Here is a 25,963-nt window from a genome sequence, read left to right on the forward strand (position 1 = left end):
TATGGCCAACCATACGATTATTGTGACCACGTAGTTTACATATAAATATGTCATTCCAACATTATGCTGAACAAAAATTAATGAAGGAAAATAAAATCTTTGTTTTAAGGAGGGAATGAAGTATAACGTTAATAATTATTTTCATTTAAGTCGCGTTATTTTGATCTTTCGCCTCTCTACATACGTCGTCAAATTTTAGATCTTTGCTTTGTTCACAAGTGTGTCAATTCTTTATTTTGCGGATTGTCCAGATATTACCAGCAAGGTTCGTTTTACATCCCTCCGAGGCGTCTCAGGTCCACTGACTTATTCAGAATACCCACTGGCAATCATCGAGTAAATCTCACAAAGTATTCGTTATTATCTCGGGCAATGAATCTTTTAAATATTGTTTATCGATTTGGTGTTGATCTGTTTTTTAGTTTTTATGCTTTTTACAAAACCAAAGTGTCCACAGTTCGTTTATCTCTTGCTCATAAGCCTTTTTGTGTTGAATGTATTTGATGCTTGTCGTTCTGGTTTTGTATATGCTGCGTGTTTTTCTTTGTTTTGTCTGTGTCCTAATTTTTGCTTGTTCAAGTTCTGTACATTTTTATTAACTGCACTCGGTCATTGGGCTTCGCGTGTTGGATGCCAGTATAAATAAATAAATAAATAAATAAATAAAATAAATAAATAAATAGATAAAGCTGTTCGTAACTGTCTTTCCATAATGATTTTTAAAAACCTCACCACTTATTCCCCTCCCCTCTGCGTCAGGATATCAACCTGCTTTCCTTTCGCAATTAACAAAACGGCAATGCCAGTCATATTCTCTCCCCTCTGCAGAGGCGGATTAGCAAAATGGTTAGTGCCTATCAAATATGAAAATACCGAACTATTATTCTATCGTGTGAAGCGCCTTGAAAATGGCTCAAGCTAGCGCAATCGAGGAACCCGCTTGGCATGCATGCTCTGCTATCATGCATCATTTATGATAATACTCTATAGGTGAACCATATAAGAAATACATCAACTGCAGCATTAGAAAGTAAATTTCTAATCGAAGAGTTCGGGCCTCCATGAACAACTGAGAGTGTGAAATTTAAAATTAAGATCTATAAAACAGCTGCTGGAATCAATCAGTCGAGGAATTTGTATAAATTGGGGTCAGTCTTCATGAAAATCTTCTATGACAACCAACTGTTGTTGAAGTATTTAGAACACAACTCACATCAATTATACAACGGAATTTCTAACTATCCACATGTTGTGACGAATATAGGTCGATGGAAGTTGTGTAACTAGTATTGTAAAATCATGAATTATGTGAAGTTCCGTATCTATTTCTGTTAAGATTGTAAAAGTCAGCTTGATGACGTCAGAGTCAACGTCTTGACCTCAGACCAGGAATGAAAGGACATTGACCTCCATGAAGATTTCTCGTTATTTTGCTGATTCGTGGAGCCTTGAGCATCTATCTGAACTTGGGGCTCATGATCCTATCTGATAATGAAATCCTATCTGACAATGTAATAAGATTGTGGTAGTTTACCTATAATAAGTTACTCAATCTTTCACGCGATAGAAGAGATATTTCTTACAAGATGATTCCGTACGGTGGTAACAAATCTCACAATGTGCTATTCTTTTCTGTTGTACAGTCTGGTATAGCTCTGAATGTGAGGGTTTTTTTCTGTTGTTTGTTTCCGTAGTTTTGATTCTATGTTTTGTTTAACTTGTTTCTTTTTTCTAGTCCAATGTTGATTATTTTATTATCTCCTTGCCGATTTGTCTTGTCTGTGTGCGTATTTTCCATTTTGTTTGAATTTTCCACTAAAAGCAAGGCTGGTCGAGGATGAGGCCTTCTTAGATAGAACCATTGAAGTCGTGACGCCTTTCGTACCCAAGGCCGTTTATATATTAGAGTAAGTGCTATCCGAGGTCGACATCTTGCTTATAGCATTTCATATATGAGAATCTAACATTAATCTGAATGCGTGAATTTAAAATTAAAACGATAAACTATGGCGTGTCTCTGGTTGCGCAATGTGGAGTGCCTTGCGGTTGTACACGTTCTCGGCACTGTTTAGGTTGCACATTGCCGATAAAATCTAAACTCAGAAGTACGATACAACACGTACTATATTACGTGAGCTATCACCAAAACCATGGCGTGCTTTGAGGAGAGCTGAACATAACAGATAATATGCCTATGATCGATATTTTTATTCCAAATAAATAATGTTCACATCGGAAATTGTTAGATATTATTATTTATAGGCGAAGATATATTAGAAATTATTTTTTGATCCGATTTAGCGGGTTTTACTGTTACTAAAATATGATGTTGACAGATGTGGTCGATGCATAGAGACAGGTGCCTATCCCGACTGGGAGGCCGCCCGGCGGTAACTGCTGTAGGGCGGCCAGTGTACGCATTGGTGTTTCATATGCAACTATTCTCAGTTGTAAGATGTGGACAAAACACAGATTGTCGCAGGCGTGTATGAAATGTGATAAAAGATGGTGTGTTTGAAATTTCAGGAACAGTCGCGATTTTTGGTCATCGAGTCGGATAATCTGATAAACCGTCATCGGATATAGAGGTGGCGACGTGTCCGCCTTTAACAGCTTCTTCCGTGCCGTTCCCGTCGCTTTTAGCTGTTGGTCCTTCAATAACAAAAGCTTACTAGAACAGCAAAGAACAACCAAAAGTGGACACGTCGTCATCTTCACATCCGATTTTTTAGTCGACTGGGTTTATCAAGAGACAGAAGCTGTCTAGTGCTGCCACCAATATCAAACGCTCCCAAGTGAAATCCACGGCTAGCCAGAGACTTGCGGTGTCCTCCAGAACCTGACACCACTATTTCTGGATATTTGCATAGCAACAAATGGTGAAAAAATCTACACATTTACTTCTTCTTTGGTTTTTATCAGACACAGTCTTTTATATTTTGATGAAAATGGTGATTATAACTGTAGCTGTACCATAAACCATGTAGACAAACCAAAACAATACTTGCATGCAGTTACCCCAAAATACTTCTGATCGTGTTACAGTATTAGCACGTCACCTTTCTTATATGGGAAAGGGAGTTGAAATCATGTCTTCTACGATATGCGCAGACTTACCAGTCCTACTTGTAAATGTGATCTCTACCCTAAGCTGGTTATCCCTGTGGTAACTTTTCTGACACCTCTTGCTAGAAACCCTCAACCTCAAGAGGATCGATAGGCCGCGTTTTCACGGTCTGTATTCGCACTGAAAATCAAAATCAAGCGAATGAACAATGCCTCGAATAGCATGATTTCATTGAGGTGTCCTTAACTTTGCTGCTGCTGATAAGTAAGGTATTTGTGGTCGGGTACATATACCCGGACTCTCAAATTTTTTGATACTTTGCTGGTGTACTCCCTGCGTGGGCTCATTTTGAAATCTGTGAGAAAATGAAGTGTAATTGACTTGTGTTTGTGAAAATTGAAAAGTAAATTGTTTGTCCGCACAAACCCAACCAGTGCGCAGCAGCCACTGAGATTAAACATCAGTAAATCTTAGGTAACCTTTTCGCCAGTCCAAAACATTGCAAGGTGACCCCCTCCCCTCCATGATTTTTATTCTTGATAATGAAAGGGAACGTTTTAAAGTTTCCCTGGGGAAAGTTGGAAGCAGATCTCAAAACTTTTTGTATCGAGTTTCGTCTTACCTAAAATAATGGTACAAGTCGAAATCCTTATATTTTATTTCCGTTATTTTTGTTTCACGTGGATAAGTGTTCGTCTTGTTTTGCTTACTGAAATATACTAAATTGTCAGTCGTCATATCTCTTCTCCCTCCGTGCTTGTAGATATAACAATTATGTTAGATATCAAAAATTACCATATGTTATCAGCATGTATACATACATCTTTTGTGTATATGAAAGTTGGAATAGAGCTGATGATTGACAATTCAAATTGCTTTAGTAAACAGAAAAGGAATAATGGGGAAAAAGGAAAAGATAGTGAGTTTGTCCCTTTAAAGGGCCAAACTCCCTGTCTTAAAGCTTGTGGTATGATGTTGCGGTCAATTCTGTATTGTATGGACAGTTCTTTACACTGTTCAGGTACAAGCCTCTTGCAAAGTAGTTGACAAAACACGCCTTTAATAAAATCCCGCTTACATACCTAAAAGAAATACTAATTATTTCCAAAAATGTGTGATAAAGGGACGCTATAGGGGTAGCTTTCGATAATACTTTCAATGTGTTTCCTCTTAAAACTCGTACATCGTTACATTCTTTGGCCCCAAAATATGAATTACAAAGTGTATTAGGTCTTGTAAAGACTATGCACTGTCCACTATATGCATCATTATTGTTGACAAATGAATTCTGGACTAGAACTCGGCTGGTAAGAACAACGTTTGATATTAAATACATAAAGGGTGTGTTGACAAGTTGATCCCCACGCATTTCGGCATGATTTCATGAGAACAACAACTATATTTACAAACGGAATGAAAAATAGAAAAAGCCCGGGAGAAAAAGGCATAAAAAAATAGAGGTAATAACGCTCAAAACGACTGCCCTATGAAAGAGTAAACCACATCTTAAGTTTACGACACAGAAATATTTGAACAGACTTTACTCTTGCAAAATCAGCATTGCTTGAATTCACCTAATTGATTTTGAAAAGCTTTTTCTGGAGTGACAGAAAAACTACGCCACCAACGTCAACGACTTGTGAGTCTCTTTGTCTTGGATAAGTGCAAAACATACACACAGGTCATGCACTGTTCACTGTCTTAAAGGATACCTTACATCGTCAAAATATGAAAATTTACCATTTGAAATAATCAAACAGGAGTCGTGCTATACACAAATGATCTAGATTTCTAACAAGAGACTCCTGTTAACACACCACCATGGCCTACGCACAATATTTACTGGATTTCTTTCCTTATTGTCACTTGATAATTGCAGGAAAACGAACGCCTCGCTTTTAATTTCGAAGTGTCATCTATGCTACCTTGGCTCAGGATTCGTCCAGAAGTACAAAAACCTTGTCATCTGTGCAAACTTTGCTTAGGCTCCGTCTGTGTGTACCAAAAATCTGCCCGGGTAACATTAAAACTCGCTTCTATCGTTTTTGCAGACGGAATGGAAGTTCACATTACAGTTTATCCACTTATTTGATGAGTAAATCATATCCCCTCGTTTTCTCGAGGGTCTTTGAGTAAATCAACTCCTCAGCTTTGTCAAACGAATCAGCTACGACGTTGTCCTGTGACTCCTCGTCTGCATCAGACAACTTCTGAACCAAACGAATTCGAAATAGTTTAATAGGTTTCGGTAAATGCACCAATATGACGAAGTACAACCGCGACTCTGACTTAGATGGCATTTTACACCGTGACTGTTGCCGTCGCTTTAGTTCTATCAATCATTCGCTGCATTCATCCAATTCCAAGTGTTTCTTATCTTTGAAAATTCTCCGGGCTGCCAAGCTTGTTACTTCTGTAAATGAAAGGCAAAAAGAGAATGCTTATGTCGACGGTTAACAAGTACTTGTAAAACGACTACCTTAGAGCATTATTAAAATGGTCACACCATAGACAGCGTTTAGGTCAAGTTATGATATGACTAATTTTGACGCCCATCGGAAATCTAAATGATTACAGCGACAAAAAAATAAATACTAGTATTAATGTTACTAATTGTAAAACGCAATGATAATCGTACCACTTCACCAATTCTTCCAGTTTATTTGCCTCATTTCCATGGAAACCATAACTCCTCGATACGTATATCACTGTAATTTATCTAAAATTGTAAAAAAATTACGAATAATGGCAATTTTCTGTAGAAAACTCCAACATACGATTTACATACGCAAATTTGCAGTCCGTTCGTGAACTAGAGCATTTTTTGGAAATTATTGTAACAGTTTTTCAAGAATAATTAACGGGTAATCGTGCGTATCTTTATCCGGCAAAAGCAGTGCAACTGCGGGACACAGCATTCGCAACAATGCGTTTGTCTTTGCGTACCGACTTGACTGCCTGGCCAAGGTGATTTCAAATCACACAAACTCATGCCAATCGAATCTCGGAGTTCGTACTTCACACTTTACACAAGTGTACCAAACTCACTTGAGGGACCTTGACACGAGCTTCCTTTTTTTGAAGATATTCCTATTAAACCATCAACATGGAATGTCAAGTCTACATAACTGTAATTATGCAAGCAAAAATATAAAAGTACGAAGGATTGGTCTGAAACAGCAGCCACTAACCGTGAAAGATGAGACAAAATATCAATGATATAATACCATTATAAGAATGCGTTCAAGGCGCATCCTTTGCCTCAAAGTCTCGCAAGGCTTGAAAACGTAGCCACAAAATCAGCTTCTTTATTCCTCGTCTTATAAATAAAGTGGAATGTCTTCATCCATGAAGACAGACAGCATTTCACTTGCGTTGCATGGCGTCGCAGAGTAACGTTAAAGGGACATTAGCTGTAACTTTTGACTAATTTTTCACTACTCTGTATTCACTACTCTGTATGTATTAAGGTAGAACGCACCTCGGGGACAGACATTCGGACTCTCAAACTTTTACAGTTCTCTTCTGATATACCACATGTGGGGGTTCATTTTAAAGCTCTCGGTGAAAGAAAACTTTTCACCGGCTTAGTTTTTTGAAATTCGATAATTTTTATTTTTCGCCATAGAGTTAACACAGAGATGGCGGCCATTTTGAATTTCTAATATCGGTAAATCTTGGGTTATTTCTTTCTCTAGTACCAAAATTTGCACGGTGACCCCCTATTTTTATTCTTGATTTTGAAAGAGAATGATTGAAATATTCCTTGAGGAAAGTTAGAGCGAAAGTTTAAGTCTTTCACTTTCGAGGTGCATATTACCTTAACTACATAATTTTACTATAATCCGATCATCATGACCAATGCCCGGTGTCCTGCTTGCTAACCCAGCCTGTATATGTGAAATAACCACTGTTATTGTTGATAATGGTATTCTTGTCCGGACCTGAATACAAAATTTAAACAATAACAATGCAGATTATAATCATATAGGGTATATTTATGAGCTAAATATTAGGAATTTCTCCATGTTTCAGGGATTCAAACCAGAAACTGCAGACGATACACAGAACAAACAAAATAAAAAAATGACCAAAAGTTACAGCTAATGGATCTGAAGACGACGGGCGATTAGCGCCCTCATATGGCGAGGTTTAATTTCTTCTTCAAGGTTATAGAATTCCGGCCGAATATTGCCAGCCTTTAAAGTCCCCTAATCATGTATTCGTCAATTTATAGGTACACTTAACTTTACCATTTACCATGATACAAACGGAAAACGTAACCATTTTGAGCACATGTCTGGGTGTGACAAATTCAAGTAAGGGATTGCAATTAATGTGAAGTTACAGAGAGATCGTTGTTGGCAAATGTTTTAACGGAAAGATGATAAACTGAAAACTATAAGGCACGGCAACTTCCAAAGTGGCATCTCTTATTGATCTCTCTCTCTCTCTCTCTTTCTCTTTCTCTCTCTCTCTCTCTCTCTCTCTCTCTCTCTCTCTCTCTCTCTCTCTCTCTCTCTCTCTCTCTCTCTCTCTCTCTCTTTCTCTCTCTCTCTCTCTCTCTGCATCTTGATTTCCTTGGTGTAAATCGTAACACTACAATCAACAAACCTATCACCGACATCCATAAAATATATATCTGATGCGTCATTTTTATATTTGAGACAGTTTTAATGTGTAAAGTAACGACTGACCTCTCCATCTTCTGTATCGTATATTTTGTTTTCAAACGCCACCGCACTGTCGACATCGTAGTTTGCCTCGCGCTGGTCTCGCCTTTTGATGTATATGAAAAGTAGACAGGCCAGTGACGCTATGACGAACGCTACTACCACGCAGACTCCTATAATGATGTATTTGTTATTGTTCGTCGACGGGTGTGGACCTTCTGAAATGAAAATTACAGGATAGTAAAAAAGTTACGTTTCCTTCTAGTATCTATGCTCTTTATCTTTGCTAAAGATAGGCAGGGTGAACCATTGCAATACTATACCGCGTCGATAATTGGATAGCCACTGCCATTCTCGGTAAATTCGCAGTTCTGACGTCAGGGGACGTCATCAATTTTCAAGGACGGCAACGTGTTGTTAAAGAATTAATACCCTAAGTTTGTTGCTTTGAAGAGGTTGCATTCACTGTTGATGTACAAATATTTATCCACAAATTAAAAAAACTGATGTACGAATGTTATTGCTGTTTCCGCCCAGTAGACTGTGAAAAATTTGCAATGGTGGAATATATCTTTCAACAATCAAACGACCGTGTTCACTAAATGATATCATTGAGAAATTCGATTATTTTTGCTAGGTTTTGTTATATTTGATATTTTTTACTGACGGCGGTGCTCTCATGACAACTGGGAACACAAACACTGACATAGATGGTTTCGAAGGTCACTTGACGACCACATAGGGCGTTTATTCGTGTCATTACCATAAGGTTTAGTAGAAGTGGCTTGCCCAAGGTCCGCTGTAATTGTGAGAGACACTAGGCAAATAACAAGGCAGATTCGCTATTGGTATTGGGGTTAATGGAACTACTGGAAACTGCGATAGGGTGGACAGCTGAGAAAAACATTCTGTAAGGCCAAATGTTTTTTGAGAGAGGAAACTTAAATAATAGTCTGAGTAAGCGTTGAACGTAGCACAGAATATTCAGAATAGATGTATACTGCCTACCTGGTGAAATTTTGAACATTAAAAAATCCATTGACGTTCACCAAGTGGTCAAAGCGGAACGAATTTTTCAAAATGTGGAAGTTTTTTGAAAGTATAATGGTGTTTTTACTAAGTTGAATTCCATGTCGTGCCTTACTTAGATGCCAAGGTCGCCGTAAGAGTAACACTTTGCATTCAGCAACGTGCTTTGTGTGCATCATATGTCACTGAAGATTATGTTATGAGAATGCTTGTGATGCAGCGCAGAGCCATTAGTGTTGAAACTTGTGACACGATCTGCTCACCTGTTAAACGTTTTGTTGTTGCCGTTTCTACATTTGATTTAATTTCACGTAGGACCGTACCATTACCCCAAATACCAAGGAGCAAAACCGTGTACTTATGTTCGCTTTTTAAATCAAAAATTTCAGTATTGTTGACGCCATATTGAACTTGTATTTTCCCTAGGGATCCGGACCACTGGTCTGTGTCGTTATAAACCAGGTGTAAACTTCGAAGATGGTTGACAATGTCCGGAGGCAATGACGTCCATGTAACTCTCAATGAACTGTCGGTCACTGCGGAAATTTTGATTTCCACGGGTATAAGGAACGGCATTGTCGACGGAGACCCTGGAATACATACGGGAAAGACGAACAGTCATTACCACAATTGTATGGAAATTTAAAGTGCCCGATATGTTATATCAATATTTTGGATGTTTATGTGGGAAATTTAGCGAGGATAAATTCGACCTTCCTATAGAAATACCGAGATTGCTCTAAAAGTTATAAACTTTTTATTTCCTTTGCAGAATATCTTCGTAAAATCCAGGCCCTTCCCTATCACATTTGCCGATATCTGTCTGTCAAACTACGAAAACACAACGAAATTCTACGACGAGTTAGGTAGTAGTAAACTTATTGTACCTTTGTTTTTTGTGTGTATCGTGACGATATTTGAATCCAGATGAACACTGAGCATTGACTTCTCGATGATAACTACAATCTGCGCAAGATACGTTCTCCCAGCCTTTAAGCCAATCAACGTGAAGTTCCTCGTTGATGGATGGAGTTCCTCTGATTGTCTCCACTGATTGGCCGTGAGCAGGTCCTTGTGCTTGACGACGAGCCCTGTGACGTATTTGCGCTGTAGGTCAGTCAGCGGTGACCAGCGAATCACAGCTATCGTGACTGTGACGTCGAAAGTTGTGATATTGATTGACAGCAGAGAGAATGGTGGCAAGATGGGTGGCATTGGGCGGGGTCGTGGTGTCACGCCTGAATGTGATTAATAATAAGACAAATTTTACAAGGGCCTGCGCTCTTATTCGAGATAAGACATTAAAAACAAAAGAGTAAGCAACACAGTTGGAACTAATTTTGGATAATTGGATGGTGAAGTAATGTCGATTCAGGCTGCAAATGTAACCTCATCTGCTTTTCTTTTCAAGTTACACACTTGTTTTATGAGTTATTTGTAATATCGCAACATTCAGCTATAGGGCACCTAAAACTTTTGAGAAATTTGAAAAATATAAAGATCCAATTATCCCAAATTAGTTCCAATCGTGTTAAGCATTAATACGTGAAAACCAGTTTTTTTTTGGTTTAGGGTTTTTTGTTGGTTTGTTGTAGTTGGTGTTGTTGTTTTTGTTGTTGTTGTTGTTGTTGTTGATGATGATGATGATGATAGTGAAACAACAGATAGTCTATTCTTGATGTGGCCTTCGTTACGGCTAACGAGCACGTTTCTACAGCGCCATCATCTTCTCTCACCTGGATGACAAACCCACTGTTTACAACACGTATCTGGCATAGGAATCAAGGTAGCCTGAGGACAGTCACTGGGGGCACTCTCTGTATCGGGACAGAGATACTGACATGTAACAACCCCCATACTACAGAAACAGCGTTGGTCACAGCCTTCTCTCCATTCCTCGCCATGAAGGTAGGTCCTGTTGTTACGCCTACAGTCGCCCTCTGTAAGTAGAGATGTGTATAGAGAGTTAGTCATCATTTCCTCTCTTTGATATGCCGACATAAAGTGGACTGCTTTCTTTTTTCTGAAACCGTCCATAGTCAATGTGTTAAAGAGACAATAGCTGTAGCATAACATTTAGTGATTTATGTTCGACAAAAATAAGTTATTTGAAGTTTCACCCTGATGTATGTTGAAATGCCAAGAATTTGTTAACCGTGCCAATACGATGCAGTTTGTACACTATGCAATAGAACGAAAACTTGTCTAGAATGCAATAGAACGAAATTCTCATAGAGAACGTGGAAAGTTTTCAGGAGTTGCGTGAAAAGATGCGCCTCTGTGCCATGAATAAATTGTTACAGTACCGTTGGCAAAACATCTCCACTCTCGACAACACCGTCCTTCTATTGTAATAAGTTTTGGTACAGGACATTCTGCTGACGGTAGGAGCGTGTAAATCTGACACAGTGGTTTGCAGACCAGGACGCCAAGGTCACATCTACAGCTTTGGACACACCCATCTTGCATGTCTTCTCCGTCCTCTAAAATCTTGTCTCTAAAGTGACACGGCCCACCTGTACGATATACAGGATATACCATAGAACGTAGAGTGAAATCGCAATTTAGTAGGTAAAAACAACTGAAGAATAACACAATATGAACATTTTTTTAAAAAGTGTTGTATATTTGTGTAGCAGAGGGAGAGGGCGAGGTTAACTCCTTCCCAGCAAACGTTTACATAAGTGTGTGTGTGTGGGACATTGGTTGTACAAGCACATCCACGTTGGGACAAAACAATCTGAATTGTTCAGATATTTTCACAAGTCCCTCATTCATTTGTTCTCACGTGATTTTACACATTGATGTATTCCCGCTGCCTTTTGTGGAGCAATTCCATCTCGAGCTGGATTTCACGAACTCACCGACTTGAAACATTAAAGATTAAAACAACACTCTTTACGATGTTTCTACAAAATTGACTTGGCGCCTGGATACTGCGCACGTTCCTTGGTAATTCAATATCAAAATATCTGTTTCCCAGGCTGCTCCGGTATTCTGTGCTAGTTTTTGGTTCGAAAGTAGTTCCCTTGGCACAAACAGACATCCAAGTAAAACCTGCTTTTCTTTTCGCATTGGCCTGTGCGTTAAGACCTGAATAAAGTGTCATAGGAGAATAAGCCACTTTTTGACCGTAGAAGGGGTATTTTAGTCTGCTTTAAAATGACAACATTAGTTATGATTGCAGTCTCTGATTGTGCCAGAATGAGCAGTTCTGTATTTTCGATTTCGTAAAATTAGAAGAAAGGGGGACAACCTTAGCAAGCTTGGTTGCCGAAGAATCAATTCAAAATGAGCATATTCATTAATGATATGGTTCTGTAGTTGGTTACCAAACCGACATAGCTTACAAATACGAAGACTTTAAAAGTTCGAATTCTTATAATCTGTAAAGTTTAATTTTCACGATTCGCAACAATCTCTACACATGTACGCCTATTAGAAGCCTGTCACTTTAAATGTCCTAAACACGATGCCTGTCACTTTCAATGTCCGAAACACGATCTTATACGTCCTACGTCATTTGATCAAACAAAGTCCCGCATTACGACGACACGTGCTAATTTCTTCTCATCTTGCATCAAGTGTAAAACATTCTATTTTCACACATACATTTCGACTACCGTGACGTCAGTCCTTCTTGACATTTTATGGTGTTATCTTACTATGTAGATCACAATATTTCACAAGCTTTTCCATGTTTTAATATTAAGTAAACGGTCTAGCCTTCTCTTTCGTGGCGTTGAAAGAAATTGTCTGGCTGGATAAAGTTATAGGTCAACACACGTTTTCAATCTGAATGTGTTTCTACACTGCACTGCGCAAGACAAGGCGTAAATTGACCCGAGCTCTCGAATTGTTGAAAGAAGTAGCCGAGATAAAGGATTGACTGTGATAAAGATGGATCTTGGGAAGGCATGGTATGAAACGATGACAAAAAATGTTAGTGTTTCATCCTCACTGCTTTTTGCAAAATGACAAAACTAATATGAAAAAACCGGAGTGGAAATTTAATTCTGAAAATTAAAGTGATATGTTTACTCCGAAAAACGCTCCACATCTTGGAAGGCGAAAACAATCCGCGTCATCATTGTCACGACCACGACCCAAATTTCTGTCTTATTGTGCACCACTGAGAGATTTTTTTTCGATATCCAGACCAATGAGGCAATAAATGAATAATGCATGCAAATTATGCTTTCATCACCAAACTCTCTCTAACATCATCGCTGTATTGCGACTGCGCGGGGAGATGGGGTGACAGGGAAAGAAAGACTTGTGTTCGTAGGCTGTCGCTTCAGTAAGAGAAGGTATAGGTAAAGAATTTCAACTGTTCGTTCGGGTACAGACGGCATCACGCGTTGTGATACACAAATTAGATGTGATGTGGTCTGATCTTCTATATGATTTTGGCCCGAAAAATACGCGTTCACCGCTCGACGTAAACGGGAAAAACAACGAAACTACCGTACTAGCGCTGACACTGCTAAAACACAATAGGCCTCGACAAAAATGACGAGCAATTCATTGTTTCGGCATGTACTGTCGTATACAATTACATCGGATGACCAAGTTGCGATAACCAAAAGACATTCCCAAGTTCCTGGACAATTATCTCATCAAAGAATGGCCAATGAAACGTTTATGAAAAGTTGCGAACAATATTCTTTGTAATCTGCAAAACAATTTTTAGGATCCTCCGTTGTTTCGTGATCGTCTGAAAATAGTGATGTCATCATCCTTGAGGCCTTACTCCCATCCTTACCATTCAAAAGAATTGATGATGATTTAAATAGGTCATCCCATCGATTTTCCATTGCTACGATAGATCGCTGTGTTTTGGGAAAGAAACAGCAAAGATGGTACCACAACAGCTTGAAACGACGGCGCCCTTTTAGACTAATTTTAAATATGTAAAAGAGCCGCTGACTGTAAAACGTGTGGGCAGCATCGATAGACAGGCTTTTATATCGAGATGGCAGCGTGATCTGTACACATAAAAATTATTAGGTATTACATGTCACATCCGGAAAAATGAGCGTAGGCAGATACATTGAACATTCCTAAAATTCTCCAGACAACATGAAAAATCGGCCGATATATCATAATGATGTATTGCAAGACCGTGGGAAAGAACGCTTCCTAATTCAGATAGCCTGTCTTTATCATCGTGCTTATATAGAGTTCAGGAACAGGAAAAAGTATTGGTATCATAGTGATGTACTTTCATGGTCTGTCTGACGGTCTACCTATCCGCTGCATTGCACCCCCCCCCCCCACTTTCCCTCCGAGCATGCGTAAATGAGGCAGGCATGACAAAGTGGCAGGCATGCACTTGTGACTGCATTTTATGAATCGAACCACATACATTCCATAAACTGTCCTTGTTCCTCGAGCAGATAAATACATGTTGTTATCGTTGTTTTTTATGTTTCAGTTGCAGGATGCGATTACTCGAGAAATTGACGTCACTTTGGTCTAACTAAGCGTTATGCCCCTCGTCAATTTATTCAAAATAAAAATCAGGGTCGTTCTAAGCCTAAACGATAAATGTGCGGATGCGTAACTTAAGTTGAACCACAAGTTAAGTCTACCATTACCTGTTGAATTTGCCGTCTTCAACACAACCGTATCAGAGTATGGTAAGTATTCTGGCAGTATGACGTAATGTGTCGGCGTTATACCAATGCTGACTCTTATTTTGATGAAATAGACGGTATTGGGTGTTAAACCAGTGACCTCAACTGTGATCCTGCTCTCATGGTTAACGCTTCGTCTTCCTCGACTGTTCTCTGTCGGAATTTTCGTTGTTGCCTGAATTGAAACAAACGAACATCATTAAACGAAACAACATCAGAATAGCCAAATATTTTATAAATACGGGGATGAGGTGGGAGCAAGTTTTGTCGGTTTCCAAGCTCGGTGTCTCCTTCGTAGACTCGGAATGGATGACTGACATGTAATATTCACTGTAAAGTAGGTTTTGGAAATACGGACTGTTTTTACTCAAAGTTGTCACTGAAAACCTGAAAGCAAATAACTAAAAGAACGACAGCAACAGTAAACCAAGCAAATAGCGCAAGGTCACTATCCTGCCGGCCCCTGCATCCAACACAGACTAATGAAGTTCGGATATTGGTATCCTTGGATCTCTCTAGCGGTAGTTTCGGGAAACCGAACGCCAGAGAGATCCTAGACTAATAAAGACAATAGGGAATTTGCACGCCTGGTCGGAATAGAACCAATCTTTCCGTCGGTTTCGTCATGGTCAAGGTATTTACGAACATATAATGTGATCAAAACAACACGATTACTGTGAACAAAATAACAATGATGGCAGTGCTGCACCAATGCTTCACAGTAAAGCTACTTTCTAGTCAACTTGTCATGCTTCTTTACGGTAATTGCAGTTGTTTCTCGTGAGCCAGGGCTTCGATTCGCTCCTCCACAGAAATGCGCCAACATCTAGGAGTCAGAAGTTGCCGTAAAAGAAAAGAAAAGTAGTTTTACGACGGCGATTTGCACTCTTGGGCAGAAAGAGCTGTTGTCATCTGTGCGCATGTGCCAGAAACAACTATAGAGAGCTTAGTTTCTACCTCTTGTTATTGTTATTGTTGTTTATTGTTTTGTTATCGTCTATTTTAGCATAGATCAATTTTAATTCATCATTTTTTTCTCACATTGTTACAGAAAAAATGATGATACCATAATTAATGTTGACACACACACAACAAGATACTTTTCAAGTAGCGTAACCAACCATCCAGAAACACTTAAACTCGCCTGTACTCTTTTGAGTTGCCATTGGCTGATGTCGGAGACGTTGACCTGGCTGGTGTAGTAAACTTCGTAACTGTCGATGACAGCAAGTATCTCGGTATTCGACGGTGGGAAGAAACTGACAACCAAAGACGACGGCCCGGATGATTCGGACAACACATCTTGGACCTCGTTTGGGCTCTCTGAGGACAGAAAATAATGCAGGTATAAACATTCGAAATTTTATCGTCGTCACGACGCACACACACACATACATACATACATACATACATACATACATACATACATACATATATATTATATATATATATATATATATATATATATATATATATATATATATATATATATAATATATATATATATATCACAACCTATATTATATGGCACTACCTGTCATAAATAAACAGGCAAATGTCATTCATCCTGCCTTATCGAACCACACAGATACGCAGTATGCCAGTATGTATACGTGTAACATATATGTTGCAGCTCAGTGCCTTACAATCTGGATATCAGAGTCATAATGGTTATTATTGCGATAAAGTGAGCTTACGATTTTCCGGTATGAAATCACTCACCTCGGTCTGGATGGTGGCAGAAAAATTCCGTGCAGCAATCATCCTCGTTCCTCTTGCCAATAAACGGCTCTGGGCAGATCGTCAATGAAGGCATCTGGGACATGGGAACGAGGACAGGACACAGGGGTAAGCAACGGAGCGCCCCATACTGACACTGACAGCGATGCTCGCAGTTGACATCGATCCAGTCTCCTTCACTTACTTCGACTCCTTCAAGCTCACACTTTATATTGACTGAAGATAATTGAATTTCGGAGAAATAAAGTCAGTATAAATTCCGGACCGATGGTACCTTGTATCACAAATATTAAAATGTATGTGAAGTTGAAATTGTAATGTAATATATTCTGTCAGTAAAGCGATGTAAAAATATACAAACCGTTCTTAACTTTGAACAGCACAATGATTATGATTTAGTTATATCGATCATAGATAATGAAAATGGATTGAAATTTGTTCATCATCTACTACTTTTTCCATAGTTATTTGACGCAAAAAGGTCCTGAAGATGAAATGTGAAATGTTACTGTGATGATATTCAGTGGGATAAATATAGACAAAGTAGGTAGTCGGTAATTTACTAACAGAAAATAATCTGTTGTTATTACATGTCAAACATGTTTATTTCAATGAAATATCCAGTACTGAATTTTTATAATGAATACACAATGATATCTGTCATTATGTTCTTCGATGCCCACTGTGATCTATCATAGGACAGAAGGAGAGTTACGCAGTGCCTCTTTAGATGACCACTGTGTGATACAAGCTTCACTCGGTACGTTCAGGTTAACATATACAAACGAGAAACAGACTTTCAATGTTCAAGTATCTAGAAACACGTAATTGGACAATAATTTGGCGCAAATTATTCAATAAATATGATTTTGCATGGCGTGTACTGCAAATACCACATTCACAGTACGTACGTACGCACGTATGTATGTATGTATGTATGTATGTATGTATGTATGTATGTATGTATGTATGTGTGTGTGTATGTATGTATGTATGTATGTATGTATGTATGTATGTATGTATGTATGTATGTATGTATGTATGTATGTATGTAACGCATTTACTTCACTTGAATCGTAGGAAAGGGAGGCTTACCCGGTGGGCCACACTGCCATTGTTGGCAACATTCATCCGGTACGTCGACCAGTCTTGGTGATGGACATTCCAGTGATGGTGTCATTAGCGTGGGTGGACACAAGGATACGCATCCAACGTCGCCTCCTTGGCAGTGGCATCTCATTATACAGTCCACATCAAATCGTTCACCGTCTTCATATACATTTCCATTGAATTCACAAGATCCGGCTGACAACAAAAAGTGGAAATCACGACAACAGTACCGACATACATCTATTAAAGATCATAATACTTCAATTCCTGTCCCTGGTTTTAGAAGTTCAGACACCTACATTACTCAAAAACATACGCCTATACATCATTTTCCTTTAACTTCCCAAAAAGACGAATCCGAGGAAAAAATGAGCCCCAGTCTATATGACGATGGAATTGTAGTAATTTTTGCAATGAATACCACAATGCGCATTATATATTGAAATAAGAGTTTTAAAATAAAATAGTTCGACTACATTCATTGAGAATTTCATTTATTATTGTACATTATATCTGGTATATTGATGGCGAAAATACTGGGATCGGATTGGTCGAGACGTGAAAATAACCATGCTATATTCGCAATTTAGCATAATTTGAACAGACACGAGGTCTCAGCAAGAGAAAAATTCCCTTTTTGATTTTCACGCTAAAATTTCAATTTAATGTTAGATATAATAGCAATAACCCGCCTCAGCAACGGGTATACCACTCGATTTTGACCATTTCACTCCATATAACTTGTCAAAATCTCGCTGTGTACCGTCACTGGACGTGGTTTATTGCTTATATAAAATTCGCGACTATTTGCTAAACCTTGAATTTTAATCAGTCTGAGAGAAATATGTTACCATTAAAGTATTTTTCTTGTCATTGAATAAAACACGATTGGAACTGATTTGGGAGAATTGGAATTTATCATAATTGTTAAGCTTATGTGCCCTATGGTTTAAAGTTGTAATATTACAAATTCCCATAAAACAAGTGCTACATTTACTGATTAAACAAACATTAATACGCTATCCAATTATCCCAAATTAGTTCTATAATCAGGCGTAATGGTTTGAATACTCCCTTTATTTTCACATTTTTGTGTTGATGAATTGCAAATTTAACCTGTCAGATTACCGCTAGTGCCTCAGTGTATATAATACGTTGTGAAAGCAAGTATAGATGAATAGTACGCTCAGAAGGGTTTACATTTTCATATTTCCAGCAATCCCGTCAAACAACAAACCCTACGTGTAGGATAAATTTTGAAACGGTTCTGTAAAGCTGGTTGACTGTCAGCTTTCTCTACGAACCGAATTTTTAAGTTGTATTAAAAAGCAAAACTATAAAGAGCTTCGTGTCAACATCCAATGTCAGCATAAACTAATATGTGCACCAAGGGTTGAGAACTCTAGTTTTAAATGATGCTGCGGCTGTTGGCGGCGGCTTCGGGGACCGCCGAAGCCATTATCAGCTAGCCAAAGTTGGTAGAATAGCATCGCAGCAAATGTTTATAAGACTCCTTAGAAGCAAATTGTACTGCAGAGGAAAATGTTTGTGATATCTCACTTGACCAGCGATATGTTCTCCGAAAATCAGTCTCATCTACTAAGCCGACAAAATGGTTCATGGTAGAGTCTGGCGTCTCAAATTGTTGTTTTTAATCCAATGGTCAGATACGGAGATTTCACTAACATTTTATAGTCACTGTTGAATTGTACATTACATAAGCACCGTGTACGCTACGAATGTGGAATTTAAAATCAAGAAGTACTCACCCGGTGGAAGGCACACTAACATTTCGCAGCACTCGCCCTCTGGCGGCGGTAGCAGAGTAGGATTCGGGCAGGTGGACGGATTAGGCACAAGTTGGCCAGGATCGTCGCAACGCGGAACGCACTTTTCGACACCATCGTCGCAGTAACACGTTTCATTGCACCCGTGATCATACAAGTCGCCATGTCGGTGCTCAATTTCATCGTGCCAGCACGCTGCAGCAAGGAATGATGGAACAGTTAACGGTATGAAATTGTGAAATCCCAAAAACTATGGCAATATTTGAAAGTGACAGCGCAGAAAATATTGCAAAGTAAAGTATTGATTAACAAAAGATGCAAAATCAAATGCGTAACTTCTTTATTCTTCAAAATCCAAAAGTAGATTTATACGCCGATTCAAAAACATGCCGAACACGTTCGTTAAAAGTGGACAAGGCTCTAGCTTTGAAGCTCGCCAGTCTATCAAAAACTACACTTTGCGTGACTGTCCCGACAGGCTCTCTAAATCTACAAAACTGTTCCTGCCGAAACTACTTCATGTTTTTGTTGTTAAAACCCATCGACAATGGCATGCCTCGTAATACACCAAAAGAAAAGTAGATGACAAATTGAACACATGATTTCTGGCTATTCAGGGTTTTATGCATATTTGCCGCCATTGAACCCTAAGAAGTATGTTGTCAGTATCTCCCTTTCACGGGATCAAAATGTGAATTTAAGCTTAGAACGATTATCTTGTTGAATTTCAAGTAATCTGCAATCTAGACCAGAGAGCTTTCGGAATCGCGTCGCAAGGACGGAGAAAGGCAGAGAGGAATCTATATTGAAACTACATGTTATACCATTCTTCAAATTTGAAGAGTGGTATTATCATGTCAATCGTTTTACTGTTGAATAGTTTAAAGGTACAGGTATAGTATGGATACTTACAACGCTGAGAGTCACTTGTTGAATTCTCCTCACATACCCTAATTTGACAACACTCCGGTTCACTGGGATGGGGTACATGGCGACAGTTGACCGGGTTGATGATAGTCAGGTCATCTGGAGGAGGGCAGTGTTTCGCTCGACACGACCATTCGCCCGTATGACACGTACACACCTGGCAACCGTTATGGAGCTCTTCACCGTGGCTGTAGTGGGTAGCGTTAAAATGACACCACGAATCTATAGCATGAAGGACTTTATGTAAGTCAACTCATAGACCTGCACTATTGTCAATTGTACGTTGCTCTGCCATTTGACTGATACCTATCATATTCCCGGAAGGCATTGGTATTTATTACGGGGGATTGCTGCAGTATGGGCTAGTATGAATATGAACGGACGAATAATTGGATGAATCAGTGAATCAATTGGTCAATCAATCTATCAGCAATTAAACACTATAACTGCGTCAATAAACACTGCCATTTCTTACTGTCGGAGTCTGTCCCCTCTATGTATGTATGTATGTATGTATGTATGTATGTATGTATGTATGTATGTATGTATGTATGTATGTATGTATGTATGTATGTATGTATGTCTGTCTGTCTGTCTGTCTGTCTGTCTGTCTGTCTGTCTGTCTGTATGTATGTATGTCTGCATGTATGCATGCATGCATGCATGCATGTATGTCTGTCTGTCTGTCCGTCTGTATGTATGTATGTATGTATGTATGCATGTATGAATGTATGCATGTATGTATGTATGTATGTATGTATCTGTCTGTCTGTCTGTCTGTCTATCTGTCTTTCTGTCTCTCTGTCTGTCTCTCCGTCTGTTATTTTGTGTTTCTGTGTGTCTTTCTGTCTGTCTATCGGTCCTTTCATCATAGTAGCTAGTACCTATACTCTAAATGTATGTTCTTTCCAGCATGTTTTGCTTTCCTCAGGCTGACGACCGATGAACGCATTCACTATGACGAGTTATTGTAAATTGTTGTTTCAACACACTCCCAAGTGGAGAGACCGTGGTTGAAACAATATTTTTAGAAAGTGGGGAAAAACAAGACAGAAAAACACATGTTAGCTGGCAAATATTTTATACATACTTAACCACCCATCGAATCCGACCAAAAATGCGTAAACACCCCATCGCTGTAGGCCTGGGCATTTTACTGCACTTACCGCGTGAGGAAGTCCTGTAGACCAATGTTTCAGTGAATACAAGAGCATCATCAAATCCCCCGTCGATTGGCATGGCAACTATGCGAATAAAGTAATCTACACCTTCTCGCACGTCTTCCAAGACGAAATTGAAACTATCCCCGACCTGAAACACAATAATTAGAGAGCTAATTATTTTTGTCTAAGCTAAGGGTCCAGAAATTGATTGAAATATTAGTCGGTCGCAAAAGAGTTGTTTTTATTCAGACTTCATAGCAATTTCGAGGTTGCGCGATTCTTTCGAGGTGTTTACGGAGCGTCTTATTCATGCTTTGACTTGTGTGTGGGAAAAGATCTGAATAGTTGGACTTCATTATATGAAACAGTGACTCATACAGTTGGGTGTTGCATTTATCTTGAAATATAATAAATAGAGTGTAAAACGAGACCACACAGTTTCTCCCAATGTAGAGCAAGAAATGTGTTAGTATTGTATGTATACACATGTGTATATATATATATAATATATATATATATATATATATATATATATACACAAAACGTATATATAATATGTAATGAGTTTGTATATACACATGTATACATAGATTATGTAATTAATATGTATATATATATGTATATGTATTTTGTTTTTCAAGAAGTATTTAAAATAACGTATACAGTCAAAGAAGCGGATAAATGTACCTCTAAAATGACAAATCGCACAAGTCTTTGACTGAAAGATTCAGTAGCGTATAGCCAAACCCGCAAAAAACTCCAACCCTGTATAGGGTCGGAGACAATTTGATTAAAGGGCAATTCTCAATGCGTGGTTCTCACATTTTTGACTGTTTACATAGACTGTTTATGTGATTTTAGTCCTGTATTCTCCTTTGAAAGTTCTGCACAGTTAGTCAATTTGCCTAGAGATAAAACTAATAGAGAACCTACCCCTTTAAGATAAGATGTAGAGATGTTTTTCATCTTTATTTGTTCTCTGCTGTTCTCGTTAGCAGACGGTCGACTGTCAGTCTCGTTAGTTGACAGTCGACTGTCAGCTAACGAGAACAGCTGATGGTCGACTGTCCGCTAACGTGAACAGCAAAGAACAAACAAAGGTGGAAAACGTCGGCATCCTAATTTTAATCAGATTGGCTCGGAGATGGCAGGGTACCTATACATCTTTCAGTCTCATGTGAACGACAACGAACATTTCATTCTGACCATAGAGAAAGTTTAGTTGAGCGATTGAAAAGACTAATAGGATCAGGAACATGAAATATTAACTTGGCTAGTTAAGGTCTCATTAGTTGTCTAACACGATAATTGTTTCGGGGATTGAAAAAGCTATGGTCGGATTTTCCTGGCTGCACAGCAGCGTTGATTAGGCATCAGCTTAAATCCAGCTGGCACCAAATTTTTGATGGTATCATATTGAGGTGATTTATCATGAAAAATCTTGAAAACTCCAGGTTGCCTTGCAAGAGCTTTCCGAAACTGTGGAGGAAACAACTTGCCATTATCAGGCACTCTGTAAAAACACACGCTAGTAAGGTTCGCTGTACAATAGACTTGCCTCTCTGGCGGACCAGTCTCCGATTATATCCGAGTACTCTTCCGTGAAGAAGAGAACGCACCGGAAGGGTTGAAAATGTTCCGGCGTCAGAAGTGGATCCCATTTTATTGTCAACGAACCTTGTGTCTCTGTTTCGACGTGAACATTAAAGGAACCTGTAGAGGGAGAAAATGGGTAGAGATACAGACCAGCCCTCTTAAGTGAATAAAATAAACGTTATGTATAGTTATGTTTTTGTTACGCGAAAATTGACTTTAAACTGGAATTGGCCGATTCATTATGTCAATGTGGTCTCAGTTCTCGGAACGAAGCAATCCCATTCGAAACAAAGTCACTGGCAATATAGTATAATCAGAGGTCCCTTCAGAAGTCGTGTTTAGTTGCCTAGGAACAACTATCGTGAAAGTCTTTCCGCTTTGTGCTAGATAATGTTACATATTGTACACGACTTCTATAGTGGCGCTTACCACGCTCAAAGGTTTGTTCGTGAATGTCGTATTGGGTACTCGATATTAGCGGCTTCTGACAGGAATTCGATCATATCTTGTTTGTCGTGCAGCCTTCTTCCGGCTTATTTTGGTCTGATCCGTCAATATGCATTGTTGGAAGTTTCATCAATACTTACGTTGTTGCAGTACAAAAACCATTTCAGTCAACGCGTAAATTTTCAAAAATCGTGTTGAAATTTCGGATAAATATTTATTTTCGAATATTAATGGCAGAACCGTAACGTCACCCGGAATCAAGTCCCAGCTGATATGTTGGGTTCTCTTACATAGCAGTAGCCTAGTCCCTAGACGAAGTATTTCTGCCTTCGCAGATTTTTTGGCCTTCGCAAAAATACTCCATCCAGGGACTAGGCTAACATAGCAGCCATTTACCTTATCTTATACGCACACGCTCAGGTGACTAAAATATTGAAATCTGCTTCAAAGAAATCGAATGATATAGCACGGAAGAAAATGGAAAATTATGATGTTCCTTTAGGAAAATATGTGCATCGTACAACAGGAACCAAAAGAAGATGCGAAACCCTTAACCCGGTGATATATACTAGACCTAGACTGAAGCTTATTGATGTTATTCCAGTGTTTTTTCACTCAAGAAAACGCTAGCGACCTTGACTCTCGGGGCAGGTCGTCATTCAGAGGTCGACCCCAAAACACGAAGGTTACGCCCAAGTTCAGGTCCAACGAACTCAGGATCTAGCAGTCCCCCACCCCCCTCCGCGGAGGCGTCGCGCTGTTTGCTAAAAACGTTTGGTATAAATTGTGCTGTAAAAACGGGGACACAATCGTCCCATGACAACGAATTTCAAAACATAAAGGAAGAAAACCTCAAGTCCTGCAGGTGATTGCCAAACCAGCTGTGCCTGAGTGGCCATGACATGGCTAACCAAACTTTAAAAAGCAAATCTTCCGGTCAATTGTTTTATTTAAGTCGCTGTGTGCAGTTCCTCTCTCAAACTACGCAATCTGTCACGAAAATACAAAACAGCACGTATAATACCGACCATTCAGAAGAGTTCGGTGTGTTTTACAGAAACAACCCACGCTTTTTTTTCAAATTTCTCTCTCTTGAGGGGAAAAAAAAACTTTTCCCGACTACGTGTTCATAGTAGTTTCTGTTCTGACACTTTCGGTTATTTCAATGCAATTGGCGCCTGGGGAATGCTATTTTGGACTGAGCAGTATACGTATCATCTTACGCCATAATGGGTTTACCTAGCACCTATATGCCATGTCTGTGCTTCTCCTACATAGTCTACATGGCTGTACAACTGATGAGTCGAGTTGGTTCAAGAGAAACCTTGGCTTTTTTCGTCTTTGAGCATCTCTCTCTCTCTCTCTCTCTCTCTCTCTCTCTCTCTCTCTCTCTCTCTCTCTCTCTCTCTCTGTAATATAATTACACTCACATTTTACTATACATACATACATACATACATACATACATACATACATACATACATACATACATACATATATACATACATATCACAATACGTATGGACATAATCTTTATGAGTTCTTACTATATGAAGGAAAATGTCGACGTCATGGCCATAGAAACATGTGAAGGGATCAAGGCAATATCATCTGATATCGTCATTCAAGGAATATTTTGACATTGCAGCCTGTGGAATGCAAGCAAACATTGACTATGCCCGACTCAAAGGCCAAGAAAACACACTCGACCGATCAAGGCCCCGAAATGACTTCTAGGCAAAAAATGCCAGAAACGTACACATTTAGATTCCAAAAGACAATTCAAGAGATAGAGTTTGGAAAGTATTATAGGCTCGGTTTCCTCGCAAATTGGCCATAGTACTTTTCGGTGCGAATATTTTCCTCTTTGCAGGGGAGAATATTGAGGACAAGTTTTTGATAACGCGTGAATGTGAAGGAGCTGGTTAACGGTTTTGGATTTACGAGTCCACAGTTCCGAACCCGATATCAGTGTATTTTCAGTATCATGAAAGAAGATTTTAAAGACAAGTCTCTAGAATATTCTTGTAAAAGTTGATAGCACTGATAGCACATTATACGACGCCGTGATTTTCTTACGTGCGATACAGGTAACGCATGTATTTGTTTACGCTGATAGAGGAACGACTCGACATAGCATTCATGGTCGTTACCACAAAGTTGCCAGACTATTCATCATCGTGTTTGTCACATGCCAGCTACTGGTATTGAAAAAACACAAATGTGAAATCATCAACTCACTCGCTCAGTTTACATATGCATCAATCTAGGAGGATGTAAGGGGGTTTTCACATGTAAAAAGAAAAAAAACAACCTACCTTTACAGACGTTGATTTCACAATTTAGTCCAAATTCTTCATCACAAGGTGACATAAAATCGTCGCAGTAGTCGTTGACTTGGCCTGCACAAACAGTGCAACAGCCGCATCCGTCGAGCCTTTGCCGCCCACCGGTACAGTCAGTAGTAAGCGGCGGCGGCTGACATTCTTCGCAGATGGCGATACATTTATCGGAGCACAGCACCACGGATGTTCGGCAGAACAGGACAACGAAACCAAGATAGAGGACCAGCGAGGCCATTGTGGAGGGTGTTCTATCGTACTGCATCCTTGCTCCTACTACACTCTTTGCGATTTGACTGGCCTCGTCTTTGTGAAAGCATACTTTTGGTCGTCTACTAGCGTGCCCTTTGGTCGTTCACTGTATGCTGCCGGCATTTCGAGTGAAACCGTACACCCGGTGATCAATCTTGTTTACGTTCAGCGCACGTGACAAGATTCTATTA

The 25,963-nt window shown here is 39.2% G+C and overlaps 1 protein-coding gene across 4 annotated transcripts; it reads right to left on the bottom strand.

Moving 5' to 3' along the window:
- Positions 1 to 4,107: 4,107 nt before the first annotated feature.
- LOC139129940 (uncharacterized) lies at positions 4,108 to 25,924 on the bottom strand. 4 transcript variants are annotated; one of them, XM_070695640.1, is made up of 15 exons: positions 25,497 to 25,922; positions 22,694 to 22,848; positions 21,139 to 21,283; positions 19,958 to 20,194; positions 19,028 to 19,240; positions 17,244 to 17,453; positions 16,131 to 16,364; positions 15,553 to 15,731; positions 14,370 to 14,583; positions 11,076 to 11,285; positions 10,506 to 10,709; positions 9,657 to 10,007; positions 9,033 to 9,359; positions 7,765 to 7,955; positions 4,108 to 5,480 (listed from the first exon to the last, which is right to left on the bottom strand). In XM_070695640.1, exons 1-15 carry the CDS (start codon positions 25,783 to 25,785, stop codon positions 5,475 to 5,477), a joined length of 3,165 nt encoding a protein of 1,054 aa, XP_070551741.1. In that variant the 5' UTR covers positions 25,786 to 25,922; the 3' UTR covers positions 4,108 to 5,474. The 4 variants fall into 4 exon arrangements, with proteins under 4 accessions (XP_070551741.1, XP_070551740.1, XP_070551739.1 ...); XM_070695639.1 differs by having other exon boundaries at positions 7,765 to 7,958; positions 25,497 to 25,921; XM_070695638.1 differs by lacking the exon at positions 4,108 to 5,480 and adding an exon at positions 6,777 to 7,011 and having other exon boundaries at positions 25,497 to 25,924.
- Positions 25,925 to 25,963: the final 39 nt, after the last annotated feature.

Source organism: Ptychodera flava, chromosome 3 (assembly GCF_041260155.1).
Source record: "Ptychodera flava strain L36383 chromosome 3, AS_Pfla_20210202, whole genome shotgun sequence".
Classification (NCBI taxonomy): domain Eukaryota; kingdom Metazoa; phylum Hemichordata; class Enteropneusta; family Ptychoderidae; genus Ptychodera; species Ptychodera flava.